The sequence below is a fragment of the Euprymna scolopes genome, unplaced genomic scaffold (genome assembly GCF_053919585.1).
Source record: "Euprymna scolopes isolate OS-2025 unplaced genomic scaffold, ASM5391958v1 sca159, whole genome shotgun sequence".
In the NCBI taxonomy this organism is placed as follows: domain Eukaryota; kingdom Metazoa; phylum Mollusca; class Cephalopoda; order Sepiida; family Sepiolidae; genus Euprymna; species Euprymna scolopes.
The window spans coordinates 37,964-56,900 of NW_027633168.1; the positions used below are offsets into that span (position 1 = coordinate 37,964).

The 18,937-nt window shown below is 42.3% G+C and overlaps 3 protein-coding genes across 3 annotated transcripts; all 3 read right to left on the reverse strand.

The window, feature by feature from the left end:
- Positions 1-12,283: 12,283 nt before the first annotated feature.
- Positions 12,284-13,678, reverse strand: LOC145273768 (protein PhoH2-like). The gene has a single exon (XM_080127107.1). It carries the CDS (start codon positions 13,676-13,678, stop codon positions 12,284-12,286), a length of 1,395 nt encoding a protein of 464 aa, XP_079983233.1.
- A 1,592-nt stretch (positions 13,679-15,270) lies between these two features.
- On the reverse strand, positions 15,271-16,467 carry LOC145273769 (ribonucleoside-diphosphate reductase subunit beta-like). The gene has a single exon (XM_080127108.1). It carries the CDS (start codon positions 16,465-16,467, stop codon positions 15,271-15,273), a length of 1,197 nt encoding a protein of 398 aa, XP_079983234.1.
- A 682-nt stretch (positions 16,468-17,149) lies between these two features.
- On the reverse strand, positions 17,150-18,937 carry LOC145273770 (ribonucleoside-diphosphate reductase large chain-like). The gene has a single exon (XM_080127109.1). It carries the CDS (start codon positions 18,935-18,937, stop codon positions 17,150-17,152), a length of 1,788 nt encoding a protein of 595 aa, XP_079983235.1.

Here is an 18,937-nt window from a genome sequence, read left to right on the forward strand (position 1 = left end):
ATCGTTCGCGCTCTTTAGCTCCGAATTCATCTTCGATATACTGACGAACAAACACTAAGTCAACTGTTGCAGAAGATTTAGGTAAGGTCTCTCCAATCTCCTCTGCCTTAACCACTACCAAGTACTCACTAGCAGTTATCGCGGGAAGTTCACAGTTTTCGTACATTACCATATCGTATCCTAGACGAATACCGTCCTCACGAACAGTGATAAACCTAGCTGTAGTACGACGAGGGTCGTAAAATCTGTCCTTATCTGCATGGTATGCAAAATCATTGTCATCCAGTACCTTGTCGATAAACATTCGTACGTAATCTTCCCCGAACTGGGATAAGCTTACTTTAAATTCCTCCGGTAGCTTTAACATTTACCTGCCTCCTTAAGTTTACGTAGCATCTGATTCATGATCTCCGACGTGAGTTCGGTATCTTTGGTAATATCCAAGATACAACGAGCCATTAATCGTGACGGAATATCCTTATCCATAGGTACAGGGAATAATTGCTCACGGAGGTCTTTACTCGGATCAAAACCTGCCTCATCTACTTGAAGATAATCTAACTTATCTAGTCGGTAGACCTTGTATAGGTCTTCTGAAGGTACGGAACCTACATTAGCTTTACGTTCTAGAGGTTTCCCGTACTTAGTCCAAGCATTATCACCTACTGCACGGATAAGTTCGCGGCTATCATGGTCACTACGACGACTACGACGGTTCTCGTCGAAGTAACTCTTCTCATCCTTCGCACAGTAGGTGATAACCCCGTCCATATCTACGAACAAGTATTCATTGAACCTAGCTTCTCTAACCTTTCGATTACCTTCGGGAGAGTTTGACCAGAGACACCCTAAATAGAAGAGACACATTTGTAAAAGTCGACACTCTTCTTTAGTTAGTTTCGTGGTATCCCATTTAGTATTCAATACTGTTAGTTTTGCTACAGGTGTGCCCATAATGACCTCCTATCTATTTCTGACAATGACATTCTTCGCCTTCGATTTGATAGAACCAACCAGTCCCATCACAATCACGACAAGTATCCGCTTTAACGTGTTCAAAGTCAAGCGTTACCGTGCACATACTCATCTTTACAGGTACTTCTTTATATTCAATACCGCGGTGTTTACAGAATAAAGCTAGTTCAGTACGTTCGTGGTGCGAATACAGATTGAATTGCACTACAATACCTTCTCCAAGGTGATGATACTCTCGGTGAGAGATATGTGCAATATCTGGGTGAATACTCCTAATCATCGGATCACCTCTTCAGGGATAAATTCCGCAGCAATGTAGAAGTTCATGTCGGAGTCGTCCCACAAAACAAATACATTACCGAATCCAACCTCTATTAAGGACTCTTCTAAGATAGGGGTGAGTTCATGACCACCTATTTTATTCTTACTTGCGTACATAGCACCGCCCCTACTAGCTAACCTTTCTAGTAGGAGTATAGCATCACTTCGAAGATTACAAGTTACCGCTTCCAAGATAAGGGTAGGACGTTGCCAAACTCTCTTAGCTTTTCCGTTAATACTTGCCGAAAAGCCGTCAATGAATTCTACCTGTAGAACCTCTACGATATCCCAAGCACGGTTACTGTGACTCAGATCTTGGCTGTAATCTGGTAAGAACATCTGACCCTTAGTACCTACTAAAATCTCACCTGCCACTAGGTAACGTTTACCGTTGCGACACACCACTACATGTTTACCTGATACTAGTTCTGATTTTTTCATTTTACTCTCCTTTAGTTACTACTTCGTAGAATGCGCCGTTGTCACTGTTTTCCCAAAGTTTGTTAGCATTGCTGAACAGGACTGGGAACGAATGATACTTCACCTTATCTGCTGACATCTCGTGGATACCTTCCTCAGAGTATAGGATTTCTGTATCGTTGTAAACCGCTCTCTCTAAAGCAGCGAAAAGTTCACTACGTAGTTTGAATTTACCAAGACGGTTTACCACCTTCTCCTCTCTTACCCACAATGAAGTACCTTTAGTCACAAGAGCAGTGTCAACACCATCGTGGAAAACCCCTAAGAAAACTTCCATGATGTCAAATTTAATTTCTGTATCACTACCACCCTTATAGGTCATATCTTCGTTGTAATCGTTGAGTCGAAGGTAACCCTGCTTACCTAGAAGTTTCTTAGGCGTTACAATATAGTTTCTGCCATTACGCAGTCTTACCACGTAAGAGTCTTGTTTCAGTTTTGATAGTTTCATAATCCCTCCTTAGTGAGAATATACAAAGTTTTTCATGAATTCTTCGATAGGTGTTCGGTGAACAAACTCCGATACCACTAACTTGCTGTGGCGTACAATCCCATCTTCTACTTTACGAATGATATCGTACTCGTAGGCTTCTGTAAAGTTTAAATTGCACCCGTTGTATGCCCAAATTTGTCCGGCTTTTGGACGTCGACGCTGTGCGTCTGTTAGTGTTAGATCTTCTTCTGTCTCGAATACTTCACCCAACAGGTGTAGATGCTCTTTTCGGAAGCAGAACTGATTGTGACCGTCGAATGCTGCTGGAGTTGTGACTTTGAAATCGCCCTTCAAAGCATCCTTTGTGACGAAATAGGCAGGTTCTCCGAGGAAATCCTCCACGTACTCCATCTTAACTGGTGCAGACCCCGTACGAGAGACGACTAGTCCGATGTACGGTGACTTTAAAATTTTCGCGTAGATACTTTTCATAGTAAATTGCCCTCCTTTAAATATCGCGCAGGTGGTGTGTACGGAAGATTACATTCTTACTGGAGCTTCCCCATGAGAATGCGATACCCGCTTCAATTAGTGCACTTTTGCTTACGATGTACGCCGGAGCTCCGTTAAGATTGGGTACATACTTAAATTGCAGATAAGTACTATCCCACTTAAAGTCGGTAGTATCCATTGAATTCAGAGGAGTGTCCATGATACGAGACCGAACCTCTGTAACATCTGGTGCATGAGGTTTTTCTACAACTACCTTTTCTTTTGGAGCTTCTACCTGAAAAGCCATCACCTCTTTGAACAGTGCTGTGTCGACCTGTACAGTAGAAGAACATAGGTTAGCCATCCAACCTTTTTGAACCATCTTCATACTTGCCAATTCATTTGTAGCCAACTTACGATGGAAGTATCCAAACTCTTCAGCCTTAAGAGCAATCTCCAACATATTAATCCAAACATTAACACTTAAAGTTACCATTGAATAAACCATAAACAAAAATCCTCCTAGCTATTAATTAACTAGGAGGATTATCATGTATTAACTTCTACCTGTCAAGGCTTTTAAGGTAAGTTTTTGATGTTCTGAGTGAATCTTTCTCATTACCTTATGAACTTCATTCTGTAAGGTACCATCTAACAGAGGTAATCCTACTTCTTCTGCAACCTTCTTATGAGCGCGTTCAATATCACGTAGAGTTGCATACTGAGCCTCTTCAGAAGGTCTTACGAAGAAGGGAGAGTGTGTATGTGGAAGAAGCTTTCCGACTTTCCCACAGCAAGCGTGTCGCTAACCTCTGAAAAAGATAGGATAGACTTTCCACGACCCCATACCTCTGCATTGGTGACAGATTTATGGATACATTTCATATTGTCATCGAAGTCTAGGGTAGTCTCTAGACCGATAGATGGCTCAAGGATGTCAATCGCTTCTACTCCGCTATCTTTCTTGATTTGAAGTTCTCGTACCTCACGGATACCTGTACCTACCTCTTTAACGTAGTTAACGATAACTCGATCCATACCTACAAAAACTTTAGTAGCTTTTGCGATTGTATATTCTGAACCATCATCATACATAAGTACAATTTTAGTCGCGCTCTTTTCTGGGAAACCTTTCTTATTTGTCATATTCATCTCTCCTTCTATTGTATTAAACTTACAAGTACCTTCGAGTTGTACTGTACCTGAGACTTCTATACTACGTACAGGTGCTGCCATCTTAATTTGTAAATCAGAGGACAGTATCCCTTCCAACTCCACCCCTCCTAGGTACACTTTAGCACCTTCTAGAACCTTAACGCTCATACTTCTCCTAGATATCAGAAATCTTACTGACTACAGGTAGTTCAAACTTACCACGAAGGTCACGAGACTTATCCCACACCGCCATACCTGATGATAATCTAGTATCACCTTTAAACGATTTACGTTCGAACTGTAGACGTCCTTCGTTAAACTGAATATGGTGGTCTGGTGCCGAACCTTCAGGGTAGAAACTGATTGAGTCAATTTTCTGAAGCTTCAACACTACCTGTTTACCGTTTGTTGTAAAGTTTACACTGTAGTTTCCGTTCACGACGACATTATCTACACGGTGGAAGTTGTAAGGACGTCCGTTAGCGTAACGAATTACTAGTTTGTTTGTTTTGCGTAGTTGTGTCATCGTGACCTCCTATTATTCTGCAAGCTTTTTCATAATGTTACGACGTACTCGATATGCAAGGTATACACATGATAGCCAAGTAATACCCACAATACCTGTCGTAACGAAATACCCTAGAGCATAGGCAAATACCAACGCCGCTACAATGGTAATACGGATTATCCAATCCATAAAATTGTAACTGAGAGGACGTGTCGCTTGTGTCGCAGCAAACTTCTGAGCCATCTCCTTTATCTTATCGTTACCTCCTGTAGAATCTACAAAAGATAATGCGGCATTCACCAAACCTAGTACCACGAGCCCTAGTACTGTTATTGCAAACACCATCCATAGTGCAAGTGCTAACATCCAAGCCATGTTAGGTACTGTAGCGGCAATCAACATACCACCACCTACGATAAGAGCTAGGGCAGGGTTTGCCATTTTGTGTTTAGAACTGTTACTCATCTTTACTCCTTACTTGATTTCAATTGGATGACGGTCAGCGTATACCTTCTCGCCACGTTTAACATCGAAGTGTACTACATCATACCCTTCAAATGATACGTTACCACATCGTGCAGTAACTTCCTTAGTATCGAATACGAAGGTACGAGATTTAGTAGTCTCATTACCTTTACGTTCCGTTACCGCGTTCTCATAGATTACAAACATCACTCCTCCTTGTCAACAAATCTTGCGATATGGAAGTTTGCAGTGAAACCTCCGGTATCTGAATTAAATACAAAAGATTCTTGAGAGTTAAACAGGTCTGCAATCTCCCAACCATCTTCCAATAGCTCGGGGTATAGGAATGCGAAGCTATCTCTCACACACTTTATCTTAGTCTCTTTACAGTAGCTGTATTGGTTTTTACTGAAAGAGATATCCATCTTCTTGATCTCTTTCTTCTTACCTATAAGCTCTATATTACGGAAGGTTGCCTCGACACCTCCTGTATGAGAACCCATCAAAGCACTCATCAACACTTCTCGTGGCAGTCGTAACTCTACGGTAGCACTACGAGAATCTTCATCACGTAGAGTAATAGCAACCACATTATTCTCTTGAGAGTCATAACGCGTACCGATACCCAACTCTACCGTAGTTTTAAATTCACTCATATTACCTCCCATCTAAAGGTTCCATTCGTCCTGTCAAGAAATCGATGATATCTCCTCGATCTAGGAACTTCTCTTCGACCATCTCGACCCAAACTGAATTATGAAGGAAGTTTTCTCGGATGTAAACCCCTAATTCTATTCCATAGTAGAAGCCGACTTTATCCGATACTTCCTCTACCGACCAATCCATACGTGTCAAGAAATCATCCATCACGTCGTAGAAGTAATCCTCATCATCATCTTCAAGACCTGAGAAGATATTAAGAAGTTCTTCAGGGATACCGTTAAACTTCATCTCATCTACACGATCCCATAACCAAGATTTCAACACCTCTTGAATATTACCTACAAGAACTACGTGCTTGTAATTCTTGAACTCTTGTGAAGATTTGACTTTAGGGAAGTCTCGTAAAATACACTCCCCTTGGGTCACCACTGCACGTTCACTCTTATGACTGAATAACATCTCAGCTAGGTGATAAGCTAAGTTGTCTAACTCTTTACGTGTCATAATATCTCCTAGTGACTTCGGATCAGGTCAGTGATAAATGTATGGATACTTTCTTTCATAGGGTACATACGAGTACCCTTACAAGGACGGAACAGCACTTGGTCATTCTCCCAATCTACCCCATCAATAACATAAGAGTGTACATGCTCTTGTTCTTTTGGAGTATTCTCACGTTGCATGTGGAAGTGGTCAATCCACACCGAACCTTTTTTCAGTTTTGAGATACGTTCCCACAGTCGACGTAGTTCTGCATCTCCGATCTTCAGACTGTCGAAGTATTTTGTATCGTAATGACTTGCCACGATAGTGACGTAGGTTCCCGCCTTAATCTCCTCTTGCATATACTCATCAATAAAGTCGATTTTAGCCTTACCTAGTACTACACCTTGTCCAAATCGGTCAGCACGAGGTTCTGTGCCGCGTACAAAAGCCCATAGCCCGTCTTCTTGTGCAAGAATCGCCGCTCTTACTTGGTCTTTAGTGAATTCCATTTTAGTACCTCGCTAGTATATGTTTAACTTCTGACAACTTTCGGTTTTCTATCACCGGAGTGAAGTTGTTCGTACGGTCACGCAATAAGATATCGTATTTCATATCTGAGTACGTCCAAGGGCATAAGCATAACATGGACAGTTTCATTTTGCTACGACTTACTGCGTAGATATTAGGTGAATCGTTAGCCGCTTGATCTTCGATACCTTCATACGACATACTTTCCAAGTCTTGTACCTTGTTGAACATTACCGGACGTCCTGCTGGAGTGGTCAAGTAAGTATTCATGCATTGAAACGTCACCATGTGATAGATACGCAGCCACATTTTCTTCTTAAGCAACCATACCACCCCGCCATTAGACATACTGTGGTATGCCAGTTCAACACCTACAGGTTTAGCATACCCTAGGTCTAAATTATTAATACGCATTAGTCTCTATCTCCTAAAACTACAGCAATCATTGCTGCAATAAATCGAATAGCATGGTAGCCACACCAAGCTAGCCCTCCGATGACAATAAGTGCCAGTACCAATCCTATCCAAAGAAATGTTTCCATGTTAACCTCCTTTCGTTATCAGATGTAGTAATCTTATCAACTAGACTTCTTTTGTCAATAGAAAAAGGACGAATCTTTCGACCCGTCCTTAGCTTTTATCCAGATTATTCAGCTAGGTTGAAGTATTTCCAATCTACTGTGTTCTCGTCATCAACGAATTCGAAGATTTCAGACCAGTTAGAGTTAGTATCTGAGTCATCTGCTAGGTCGATTAGAGATTCTTCGATACATGATGCTAGTTCCTCCATCGGTAGGTTGCGTGATGCTTTACGAGACGCCTTACCTACTAGTAGTGCACGGGTACCGATAGTGTCAACGTTAACTACTTTACCTTTCACTGTGTAGCTTAGTTTGTGAGGTACGTAGAAGTCCGCTTGAACCTTAACCTTGTCGTAATCGATACTTACTAGACGATATTTGCCGCTATCTAGGTACTGTTGTACTACCTTTGAAGGGAAGCCTTCGACTACTAGGATTGGAATCTCACCATTTCGACCTTTTGCAGTCTGACCTTTTGCAATCTCACGTACGCTGAAGTCTAGACCTAAGTAGCGGCTTAATGCCTGTGCAGAGACCATCGAACCGCCCCATGCTGCAACTTGCTGGTTACGTAGTAGGTTGATATCTAGTTTAACCGGAGCATCATCAGACCCCCAGAGCTTCGCAAAGAAACCTACCTTCTGACCTTCAGGTTTGTAGTTCACTGGGATAAGTAGGTTCAGAGGTTCTACGTGTAACGGTGTAATCACTCGGATACGCTTCTCGTTAACCTTCTTAGGCATCAGGAACTTCGAGTAAAGTCGTAGTACGTCTTCTTGTACAATACCTGCTGTGAACTGTTTAGTGTTCATACCATCTAGGTTTGCTACCGAACCACCTGACGGAAATAGTTCTAGACTTGCTTCCGACATCTCTGTACCACAGAATGCGTCGATATCTGTACCAATACCAAAGTATGTACCAGTCTCACTACCTGTACCTACTCGTACGGTTTTTGCTTGTGCTGTAACTGCCGTCACTGACATTACCAAGATTGCTGCCATCGCGGTTAGGCGTTTAGTTACTGTTTTCATTTAAAGTTCCTCCTTCTTTAGATGATTAAAACGGTGAGTTGCTAGTCGAGTACGAAGACTCTTGGTAACCTTGGTCATCTGATGAACCCAAAGTACCGATACCCATCACCAAACCTGCTACTACTGTAAGACCTAGTACTGTTGCAAGTACAATTGTCATGATCTTAGTAGAACCGTGCATTTCCTTTTTCTCTTTCTTAGCCATTACGATTCCTCCTGTCCGTATTGATATTTAAGTTGTTCGAAGCTGATTTCTTCGCCGTATCTGTGGTATATATTACAGGTTTTATTTTGCATGTCAACCACTAATCGTACATATTTACAAGCCGTGTTCTTCCACCATACCCAATCTCCATTAGATATGTGCTTATAGAAGAAATCTAATACCTCATTTACAGGGTATCTATTCGCTTCTGAAGGAAGAGTATCATGCATTACGTGTGCACGACCATCTCTAGTATCTACAGTGAAAGATACTATACGTTTTTCAGAAGTCTTGAGTGTCTCCACTATTTCGGTAAGAGATGCCCACCTACATACTGCACCTTTCATAGTACCTCCTACGAGAATTCTGATACTGTCTCTAGTTCCGCCATTGCGTGACAGTAACGCTCTTCGATAGCATCAAACGCTTCAAGTGACAGCATATCAGAGATAGTGTTGTTGTCAAACGCTTTAGCTAGACGAGATGCAGTTGCTGCAAACTTCTCCATAGACTCAAACATCTTGATCTCTTGCTCAAACTCTTCATTCGCATTCTGCATTTCTCGGATCACAGAATCATTCTTGTTAGATGCAGCCTGTAGTTTGGTGAACATATTCTTCTTACGTGCGTAGAAGCGGTCTTTTGTCGGGTCAGTTTGATCCAATTCATGCTTAAGCTTGTTTAGGTCACCTACCAAGATAGCTCTGTCGGAAATAGCTGCCTGTACTTCTTCTTTCTTCGTAATCAGGATACGTTTTAGTGTGATGATTGCGTTCTCTCGCGCTTCCTTGATACGTTGTTCAATAATCCAGTTATGAACTTTCTCCGCGATAATAGAATCCAAACCTCGCATATGTCGGATAGCCATGATACCTGTAAAGCCGAACAACACGGTAACTACGATTACAAAGATACCTTGGATTACCTGAAGAACGATCATACCTGCGAAGGCTAGAATCGCTAGAAGGATACCTACGAAAAACACATTACGGATAGTGTTTGTGAAGGTTTTATCCTGTTGAGAAGTAAGCTCTTCAATCTTACTCTTCGTTTCGTTTTTGATGTTCTTAAAATCAGTTGCTGCTGTCATATTGATTCTCCTGTCTGGTTAATATACTGAGTATTCTACATAAAGATTTACTCATGTCAATACTAGTCATCTAAAATTTCGTATTTTAGGTAACGACCGCCACTTAGTTCATACGCATGTGCTACCCAGATTTCCATATCCTCTCGGGACATCTCAGGATGGTCAGATTCCCAGACCTCTCCTGTATCGTTATGAGATGTACGTAACCTTGCCACCCTAGCCTCCTAAGACTTTCTTAGCTTCTTCTACGGACTTCACAAGGTTGGTGTGAGTCTTACTCAGTGCGTTGTGACGGTTTTGCATCTCGATGTACATGTTTGCTAACTCATAAGGAGTCTTATCACGTACTAGCTTCTCTGCACGACGTAGGTCTATACCTTCTTGGAAATCTATCTTACGTTCTGCTAGGTCGAATACATCTTTAGGTAGTTTACGTACCTTGTCGATGGTCGGGTGTTTGAACGTACCGAAACAAATCACATCTTGAGCGCGAACAAAACCGATAACTTCACTACCTTTTACCTTATCATGGGAATCTAATGCCAACGGTGCTACCCATTTACCTTTGAACTTTTCGCAAAGATACTCTACTAAGAAATTCCATTGGTCTTCTGTGAAATCTTCACGAATTACGTAGTCTCCGTGGATAAACTCAAATGTATCTGAAATCTTCATCGTACTCTCCTTTGATTTTCCTTTCTTCGAACCTTCATCCTACTGCCCCATCGCAATAGTTTCTTCCATCTGCTCTAGAGACTTCACAATCTCACGAGCCTCGTCTGCGGTAAGTTCCACTGCACAAGGAATCTTCATTACTGGAACCTCACCTTCCGGTTGCATTTTAGTGAATACCTCACACATAAGCGGAGTTGGGTCATTATCCCAATTTACACCGCCATCATGTGTTGTTTGTGGACGCTCAATACCATGAACTACTTTACGAATTGCCATACTACCTCCAAATCTTCTGAATGTATGTCTGTCGACGGTCTGTCAACTTACTCGGGACATGCTTGATACCTGTCTCTTCTTCTACCAACTCCACTCGGAAGGTACGCGTCTTTACTGCGATAACTGAGCTATGCCAACGTACACCTAAAGCAGAAGTCACCAGTATAAAACATGCTACTAATTGGACATAACCACCTAAGAACATCAAAAATTCCATAACACTCCTCCTTATAGAAAAAATACCGCACCCGTTATGGATGCGGAGTAGAATAGATATTACAGTGTATTCTGAATATCGTCAATACATTTTTGAACTTTCTTAGCTACCGTTTCTGTCTTCCAACGAGAATCTACGCGAAGGTGAAGAAGTTTGGCTAGGATTCTTACATATCTGTCGTATGTACTCTCTGCGAAACTCGTAACAAAAGCACCCTCTACGATACTGTCGAAAGACCCGTCATTATCTCTTAAGAAGTTTTTGTACACCTGAACGTTGGAAAATTTCTCACTGTCTATAGCTTCTACGGGGATTACCACGTACGCTCCAGAATCATCAACCTGAACCTCCAGAGAAGTGTTACCTGCAAACATTGTCTGGACTCTTGGAGCCGTTTCTTGTACCGCTTTCTCCACCAACTCGACCTTATCAGGCGCTTCTACCTCGGCTACTGCCGCATTGATATCTTTTTCGAACTGTTCGAAAGTCTCAGGATCCATCGTATTACGTGCGTATTCGATAGAGAGTTTATGTATCATCTCATCGAAGTCCATGTCGTAATACTCACAATCGTCGATCACATTCTGGATAGCCTCTTTCGCGTAATGTTCTGCGGTAAAACCTTTACGGTCTTCTTCTTGCTGACGTTTCTCACGGATCTCTTGACGCTTTTTAAGACGCTCTTTAACCTCATCAGCTTGAAAGAAGAACTCTTTCCCGTCTAGTACTCGTTCAATCTCTTCTTCGGTCATGAAATCTTTGTAGAAGGTCTCTAAAAAGATACGTGCCTGATGGTTAGCTGCTACTCCGAAATCTTCCATCTGATTAGATGCACCACTATACCCCGTCTGTGAAGTATGGATCATCATAGACCCTAATGGCATTACCTCGTGAGTATCACACATCAAAAAGATTGCACTACCTGCTGAAGCTGCGGTTCCTTCCAAGATTCCGTGAAACTGTGCAGGACTTTTTTGAAGCTCTCCGTGCAATACTGCAAGGGTATCTAACCTACCTCCGAAAGAGTTTACGTGGAAGTTTACGAGGTCGTTTTTAGAATTAGCCTTACGGATGTAATACAGCTCTTCGTGCCACTCACTAGGTTTAGAGATATCACGGTCAAACATGATATCAATTTCCAGTGCACGAGGATTCTCTAGAGTTCGTGTTGCTGCGTACGGTACTGTGTCTGACATTAGACCTCCTTATAAATTACGTTGTTTTCTATGTTCTTTGAAGTATTGAATATCTTCCAGAAGCTTAGGTAGTCTGTCTAACAATACTTCATCTGTTAGATTTCTCATCCCCTTTTCAATACGGTCTTTATCACTTTCCATAGTGTTGCATGAGAAATCGTTCAAGTCGTCATCCTTACCTTCTATAATAAGGTGGATATCCTGTGCCTGATTTTCGATACTTTCTAAGAACAACTTCTCTACCATAGTTAATCCTCCCATCAGATAAGACCCTCTGATTGGAGTTCCTTAAGGGTTACTAGGCGTTCTAGTTCCGTCAAAGATAACTCCTCGATTTGGTTCTCCGACATACCTACCTTCTTCGCTCGTTTAAGTAACGCAACTTTATCCAATACGATGTTAGGGGAACCTACTGTTACTCGGTATGATTTAGTGTCCATGTGTTTCTCCTTCTGCTTAGTTAGTAAGAGGAGTGTACTCACGGACACTCCATAAGTCAAGGTTTAAAAGTTTTCTTCTACAAACGCTGCTACACGAGAACGTTGTACTTCCCCTAAACGAACTACCTTAGCGAAAGGTTGTCCGTGGAACTTCTCAGTAGCGTAAGTAAGACCTGAAGAACGCGGACTGATGTAGTCGTTGTCAATCTGACCTAAGTTACCCATGATGATTACTTTACAGTACTCACCTGCACGAGACAGTACCGTCTTAGCTTGGGATGGTGTAAGGTTCTGGAACTCATCGATAACCAAGTACGTATGGTTGATTGAACGACCGCGCATAAAACCTAAGTTCTTGAAGAAGATAAACGCATCTTCATTATCAGGACTCATACATACTGAGTGTTCCGGAGAGAACTTCTTGTTCTTAGAATCACGAGCGATAATCTTCATGTTATCGTTACATGCCTCAAGCCAAGGTGCCATCTTCTCAGCTTCACCACCTTTAAGGTAACCGATCTCCTTGAACTGAGTATCGTTACTACGAGAGAACACAATCTCTTGCATACGGTAAGATTTCTTCTTACCTTTAACAATCTCGGTACCACCTGCCATAGCCATAAGGGTCTTACCTGTACCTGCCGCACCGTCAATAATAACGATATCTACCTCTTGGTCTAGGATAGCATCCAAGGTGATGGCTTGTAGAATGTCTTTAGGTCGGATACCTGCCGCATTACGTCGCATCAAACTGTCTACATTGTGGAAAGTAAAGATCGCATACTCTTCACAATCGGATTGCCCTTCAAGACGCGCAGCGATACCCTCTTCCTCGTTAAGAAGCCAATCGTTTATACCGATATCCTGCTCTACCTCTTCAAGTAGGTCTGCTACACACTCTGCAAGGATATGTGTCTCTCCGCAAGATTTAGCTACTACACTATCTTTAGGGAGACTTTCCAACCATTTAGGTGGAAGTTCTACGTAGCCTTGAGGGAGTAAGTCAGGGTCTTCTACGATGATATCGCTATTAAATTCCTGAACATTTTTAACACCTACTCCGATAGCCTTAAGTCGCATACAGACATCATTAGATACCAGTACTACTTGGTCACCGAAGTTATCTTGTAGTCGGAACGTGTTATTGATGATATGGTCATCATTACACGTAGGTTCGATGAATTGTTCCTCTTCCTTCTTCAGAGTTTGAAGGATGTACAACTTACCGCCCGTTGGTAGGTCAACACCTTCATTGATTGGATCTTTACTACCGATTAGCTCGTCTAGTTGACGAATTGCTGCACGGGCATCTCTTGCTATGTCGCGGTCAGAGCTCTTCTGATGGTCGAGCTCCTCTAAAACGGTTAACGGAATGCATACATCGTTCTCTTCAAACTTAAGTACAGCTTGAGGATCATTCAGCAACACGTTCGTATCTACAACATACTTTTTCAACATAAGGTTCCTCCTTATTAACGGTATTTGACCCAGTTCTTTTTGTTACGTGGAGATGCTAGTTCAATTCTCCACATAGGATTTGCGTAATCTGCAAGCCACGGAACTTGCGTAGCCCACAGAATACCAATCCACAATTTAAGCTTCTTTTTCATTATGCCTCATTGTTACTTGCTTTGCCATTATCAACGATCGGTGGCGGTACTAGTGAAACTTTTGCTGATGGATTACGGTAACCCAATACGCGGCTTACATCAAACATACGTTCGTTTACTGCATTAGACTGATTACCACCAATCACACGGATCTGTTTCTTATCTTTTGTGATACCTGTTACGAATCCGACGTGACCACCTTTTCCGCGAGAAAATACCACGATTGCTCCTAACATAGGGCGATCAAGTTCGTCCCCATAATCAAGATAATTTCTAGCCCACGCTGTACGGGCGGAGCGGATACCACTGCGTTCAATCCATGCAGAAACTGCACCTGAACACCACGGAGTTTCATCATCTTTAATACCTCCTAATTTTGCATCTTTCCAGATTTGTAAGACATTGAAGTTATGGTCTTCACCTTCGATCTCTGCAACAGCATAGTCATGTAGTGCCTCTACTAACCACCAAGGTAGGTTTTGACCGAAGTGTTCTACGTACTTGATAAGAGCTTTCTTTGCTACGGTCTCTTGGAAGATACCACTACATACAGTACCATTATCAGAGTTGTAAGGTGCTACCTGTTTTACTACAGCCTTTGTACCATTACCATAGATACCATCTACCCCATTAGTATCATAACCTAACGATACTAGGTGTTGTTGCATCATACGGACATCTTCATTACTTTGCCCATATTTGATCGTGTTACGCGTCATTAAACTTTCTCCTTGACGATATCGTTGAAACTTACCTGAAGGTCGTACCCGCTCTTAAAGAGTCGGCGGTTATTGTGCTGGTATATGCGTTCACCGTCGACTTTAATCACCCAGAACTTCTCATCAACACCTTCTCCACAAGTATCTCCTTCTTTTAACTCATCCTTCAAGAACTGCAACTGTTCTTCTGACAGATGTGTAGGTTCTAGTACTAGGAACTGTACTAAAGGGTTCTTACGTGACACTTCACAGAAACAAACTTCCAAGTTGTCGAAATTTTGAGAATCTAAGATGTCCATTTGTGCCAGTTCGGCTTTACGACGTTCCACCTGTTCAACAATAAACTGGATAGGTGTATCGGTAATCCCTTTAAGAGTAGCCCATGTGGAGAGGATTCTGTAAGTGATGTCTTTACACCCTCTTTCCTGAAGCTTGGACTTATTAGCACTTCCAAACCTACTATTCCATTTACCGGAATAGGCAACCATACCACTATCTAAGATCTGCTCTTTACCGTACGTAGATACAAAAGGGAAGTGCAGGTTTACATACTCTCTTAGACAATCTGGGAATCTTGATGGGTCGAAGAATTGGTCATCCTCATATCCCACCGTCGCAGACTTAGTGCCTAGTTGTAAAATGATTTCGTATTGGTCGCTCATAAATCCTCCTATTTAATTGGGTACCTTTTCAAGATACCCACTCATTATTAATAAGTCAACTATTTTGTCAGAACTTCTACCGTCTCTGTATAACCGCCTAGATGTTGCTCTCCTGAGAACACTTGAGGGATTGTGCGCATACCTAATTTCTCAAACTCCTCTGGGTACAAGTCTACATCTACTACCTCATAGCTGATGAAATGTTTCTCCAAGAAGGTTTTCAACTTCGTACAGTATGAACACCACTGTGCACTATATACCTTCAAGGTGTTCTCTGGACGGTACGTGACCTCTGTAGGGGTATTATCGATACGTGCCATCTGATACTTACCATAGTCGATGTTACCTTTTAGAGGGTCGTGAGAGTAGTCTGTTACGCGTTCTTCGAAGAAGTTAGTGTGCTTCTTACCAGACAATACCCAATCCATCCAAGGTAGAGGGTTTTCAGTCTCTTCGTAAAGCGGCTTCCAACCCATCTGTCTCATACGCAGGTTTGCTAGGTACTTAATGTAGTCCTTCATATCCTGCTTGGTCATATCCTCTTGGTCACCGATTTCATAAGCTAGGTCGATGAACAGATATTCTGCTTCGACAAACGCCTTAGTGATCTTCTTCACATAAGCGATGATTTCTAATTTGTCTTCTTTCTTGAAATTCTCAAGCTCCATCAAGAAGATTCGCATGTTGTTCGCTACATGTTCTTCCTCGTCCCTTAAGCTCCACTCGTTGACTTTATTAGTACCTTGCATCAGACCTACACGACGAAGATTTAACATACTTGCAAAGGCTCCGAACAGACAGATACCTTCTGCTAGGAATAGACGTGCAAGAGTCTTCATGAAACCTTTCTTAGTCGAAGGATCCGTATCAGCACCACCGTACATCACATCAAGTTTACCTTGCATCTGTTCATACTGCATGAACTCCCCCCATGTAGTTTCTGGGAAGTCTAGAGCTTCTACCGCAGCAGCGTATGCACGTTGGTGAGTCGACTCTCGTGCAGCAGCTACCATGAACCAGTTACGTACTTCGTTATTACCTACATGAGGAAGTAGTTGGCAATACAATTCACCTGCCGCCACGTCAAGTTGGGTGAATAGGTTCAAAACTTTTGTTAAGATTGCTTTGTTAACTTCGTGACTTACGTTATCTGTCTTCAATCCATCTTTAGAGTGGTACTGTTTGATATCATCACTGAAATCCAACTGGTGTGTTGACCAGTATAAATCAATCTCATGACGTTCCGCAGCTTCCATTAGAAAAGGATATTTGAAAGGGCGGTAAACTTTGGTCTGGTCAAAAATACTGGTATTATCTATCTTTGTTGTCAATTTAATTCCTCCAATCTGTTTATAAGTGTGCTTTGATACTTTCTCAATCCACGTACATTCTCTTCTGTATCTTGAAGGTTTATGAAATGTTCGCACCTAGAGATTTTAGCTTCTAACCACATTATTTCTGCTGTTATTAGGTTATCCGTGTCTCCTAACCATACCGCCTTATTGTCTATCGATATGTCCACACGATACCTATTAGTCTTATAGTCAGGGTTTTCACTTACCCCGAAAGGGAGTTCATTAGCGTTTCGGACAGCACCAACTACAAAACCATTTGTTCTTTTATCCACCATGAGGCAAGTATCTGGACTGTATACTTTAGAAGGATTTAGGATATCTTTATCGATAACAAAGCCCTTCTTAAACCTAGGTCTTACCCATTTTTCAAAATTAGAGAAAAGTAACCATTCATCGCAAACAGTAGTACCTATGTATGCAGGATGGGTTTCTAAGAACTTCTCTGAATAACACCTCTTAAGGAGACCCCTCCAACAATCATATATAGGACATGTCCAGTACGGTTTTCCTTTACCTCCGGTAGCCACGGAGTAGGTGGCATCGTTAATACCTACTCCGTATATTGGTTTCCTAGGTCTGCCCATTAGCCCTCACAACTCAAACACCCGCCGTCATCTTCTTGATAGTTCGGTTTGACGTTTACCGCGTTCAATGGCTTCTGTGTGCCATCTCCTACTGAAGCTTTAACTTTACTGCTAGTGCGGTAGTAGTACAGACCTTTCAGACCTTTAATCCATGCTAGGTGGTGCAAATCACTCACTTCCTGCGCGGTTGCATCCGGACGGATAGCCAAGTTTACACTCTGACCTTGACAGATGTGCTTCTGTCGGATAGCTGCATGTTCGATAACCCAACGTTGGTCAATCTCTGAAGCGGTTTTGTAAACCTTCTTCTCATGCTCTGTCAACCAGTCTAGGTGTTGCACGGAACCGTCATGTGTCACGATACTGTTCCATTGTGCATCTTTCCAAGTTTGGTTTTTACCTGATGCTTCTGCGAAATCATCCATCAAACGTTCGAAGTGTTTGTTCTTGATTAGGAACGAACCTGAACGTCCTTGTGCTGTGAACGCGATACCTGCAAAAGGTTCGATACTCGGACTGACATTAACCAAGGAACTAGAACTTGCATTCGGTGCGATAGCCATCAAGTGAGAGTTACGCATACCTGAACCTCGGCAGTCCGGAGCTTCTCCTCGCTCTTTACCCAGTACCATCGAACTACCTACTGCACGATTCTTGATAGTACGGTAAATGGTATTGTTAAGTTGTACCGCACTGTTAAAACCGCCGGACTCGAAAGCTAGACCCTTACGCTGAAGGTACGATGCAAAACCTAGAGTACCTAGCCCGATAGCGCGTTCCACAGTAGCTGAGTAAATCGCACGATGGATGTCATCCGGAGCTAACGCAATGAAGTATTCAAGTACGTTATCTAAGAAACGGACAAGGTCTTCAACCAGAGTAGTATCTTTCCATTCATCGAACTTGTCAAGGTTCAAAGAGGACAGGCAACATACCGCGGTACGATCTTCATCAGTCATCAACTGAATTTCATTACAAAGGTTCGACTGGACTACATGGTAATTCGGGTTAGTAATCCACGAAGGGATATTGTTATTAACCGTATCGATAAACTCAATGTAAGGTTCGCCTGTATCTTTACGTACCTCAAGAATCTTCAACCACACCTCACGGGCATCTAAGAATCGTCCTGTTGCACCATGCTTAGGGTCTACTAGTTCATATTGCTCACCGTTCTCTACCTTACGCATGAACTCGTCAGTAATGTTCACACCGTTATTCAGGTTGAAACATTTGAAGTTAGGATCGCCGCCTACTGGGTTACGCATCTCGATAAAGCTAAGTATCTCCGGATGGTCAATCGGAAGATATGCCGCGTAACTACCTCGACGTGTCTCCCCTTGCTTGTAAGCTTTAGCATCTGCATCATAAGTACGCATATGAGCCATAACGCCTGTAGATTTCTCATCCACAGAACGCATACCTGCATACATACCTACACCGCCGCCGTTCATCGATAACCAACGACACTCTGAACTTGCATCTACCAATCCGCGACGAGTGTCAGGGATAAACGATAGGAAACAAGAGATAGGAAGTCCTTCCGGTTTGACAGAGTACTGTAGATATTGTTGTACATCTTCGAAGGCTAGACCTTCAGGATATACATGAGCTATCGCATTAGACAATACCGGAGAAGCGAACGTAAAATGTTGTAACGATACTGCGTCATAGATGCGTTGTGCCAGTTCTAGGTCACCGAAAGAGAAACATGTCGCTGCTCGTGCAAAACTCTCTTGAGGGGATTTCTCCCCCTCCTTCTTGTAAAAGCCTTTCTTAGTGAGCAT

Excerpts from the sequence above, each read along its gene's own strand:
- LOC145273768 (XM_080127107.1), bottom strand. The coding sequence starts at position 13,678 with ATGTTGAAAAAGTATGTTGTAGATACGAACGTGTTGCTGAATGATCCT.
- LOC145273769 (XM_080127108.1), bottom strand. The coding sequence starts at position 16,467 with ATGGAAGCTGCGGAACGTCATGAGATTGATTTATACTGGTCAACACAC.
- LOC145273770 (XM_080127109.1), bottom strand. The coding sequence starts at position 18,937 with ATGCTCACTAAGAAAGGCTTTTACAAGAAGGAGGGGGAGAAATCCCCT.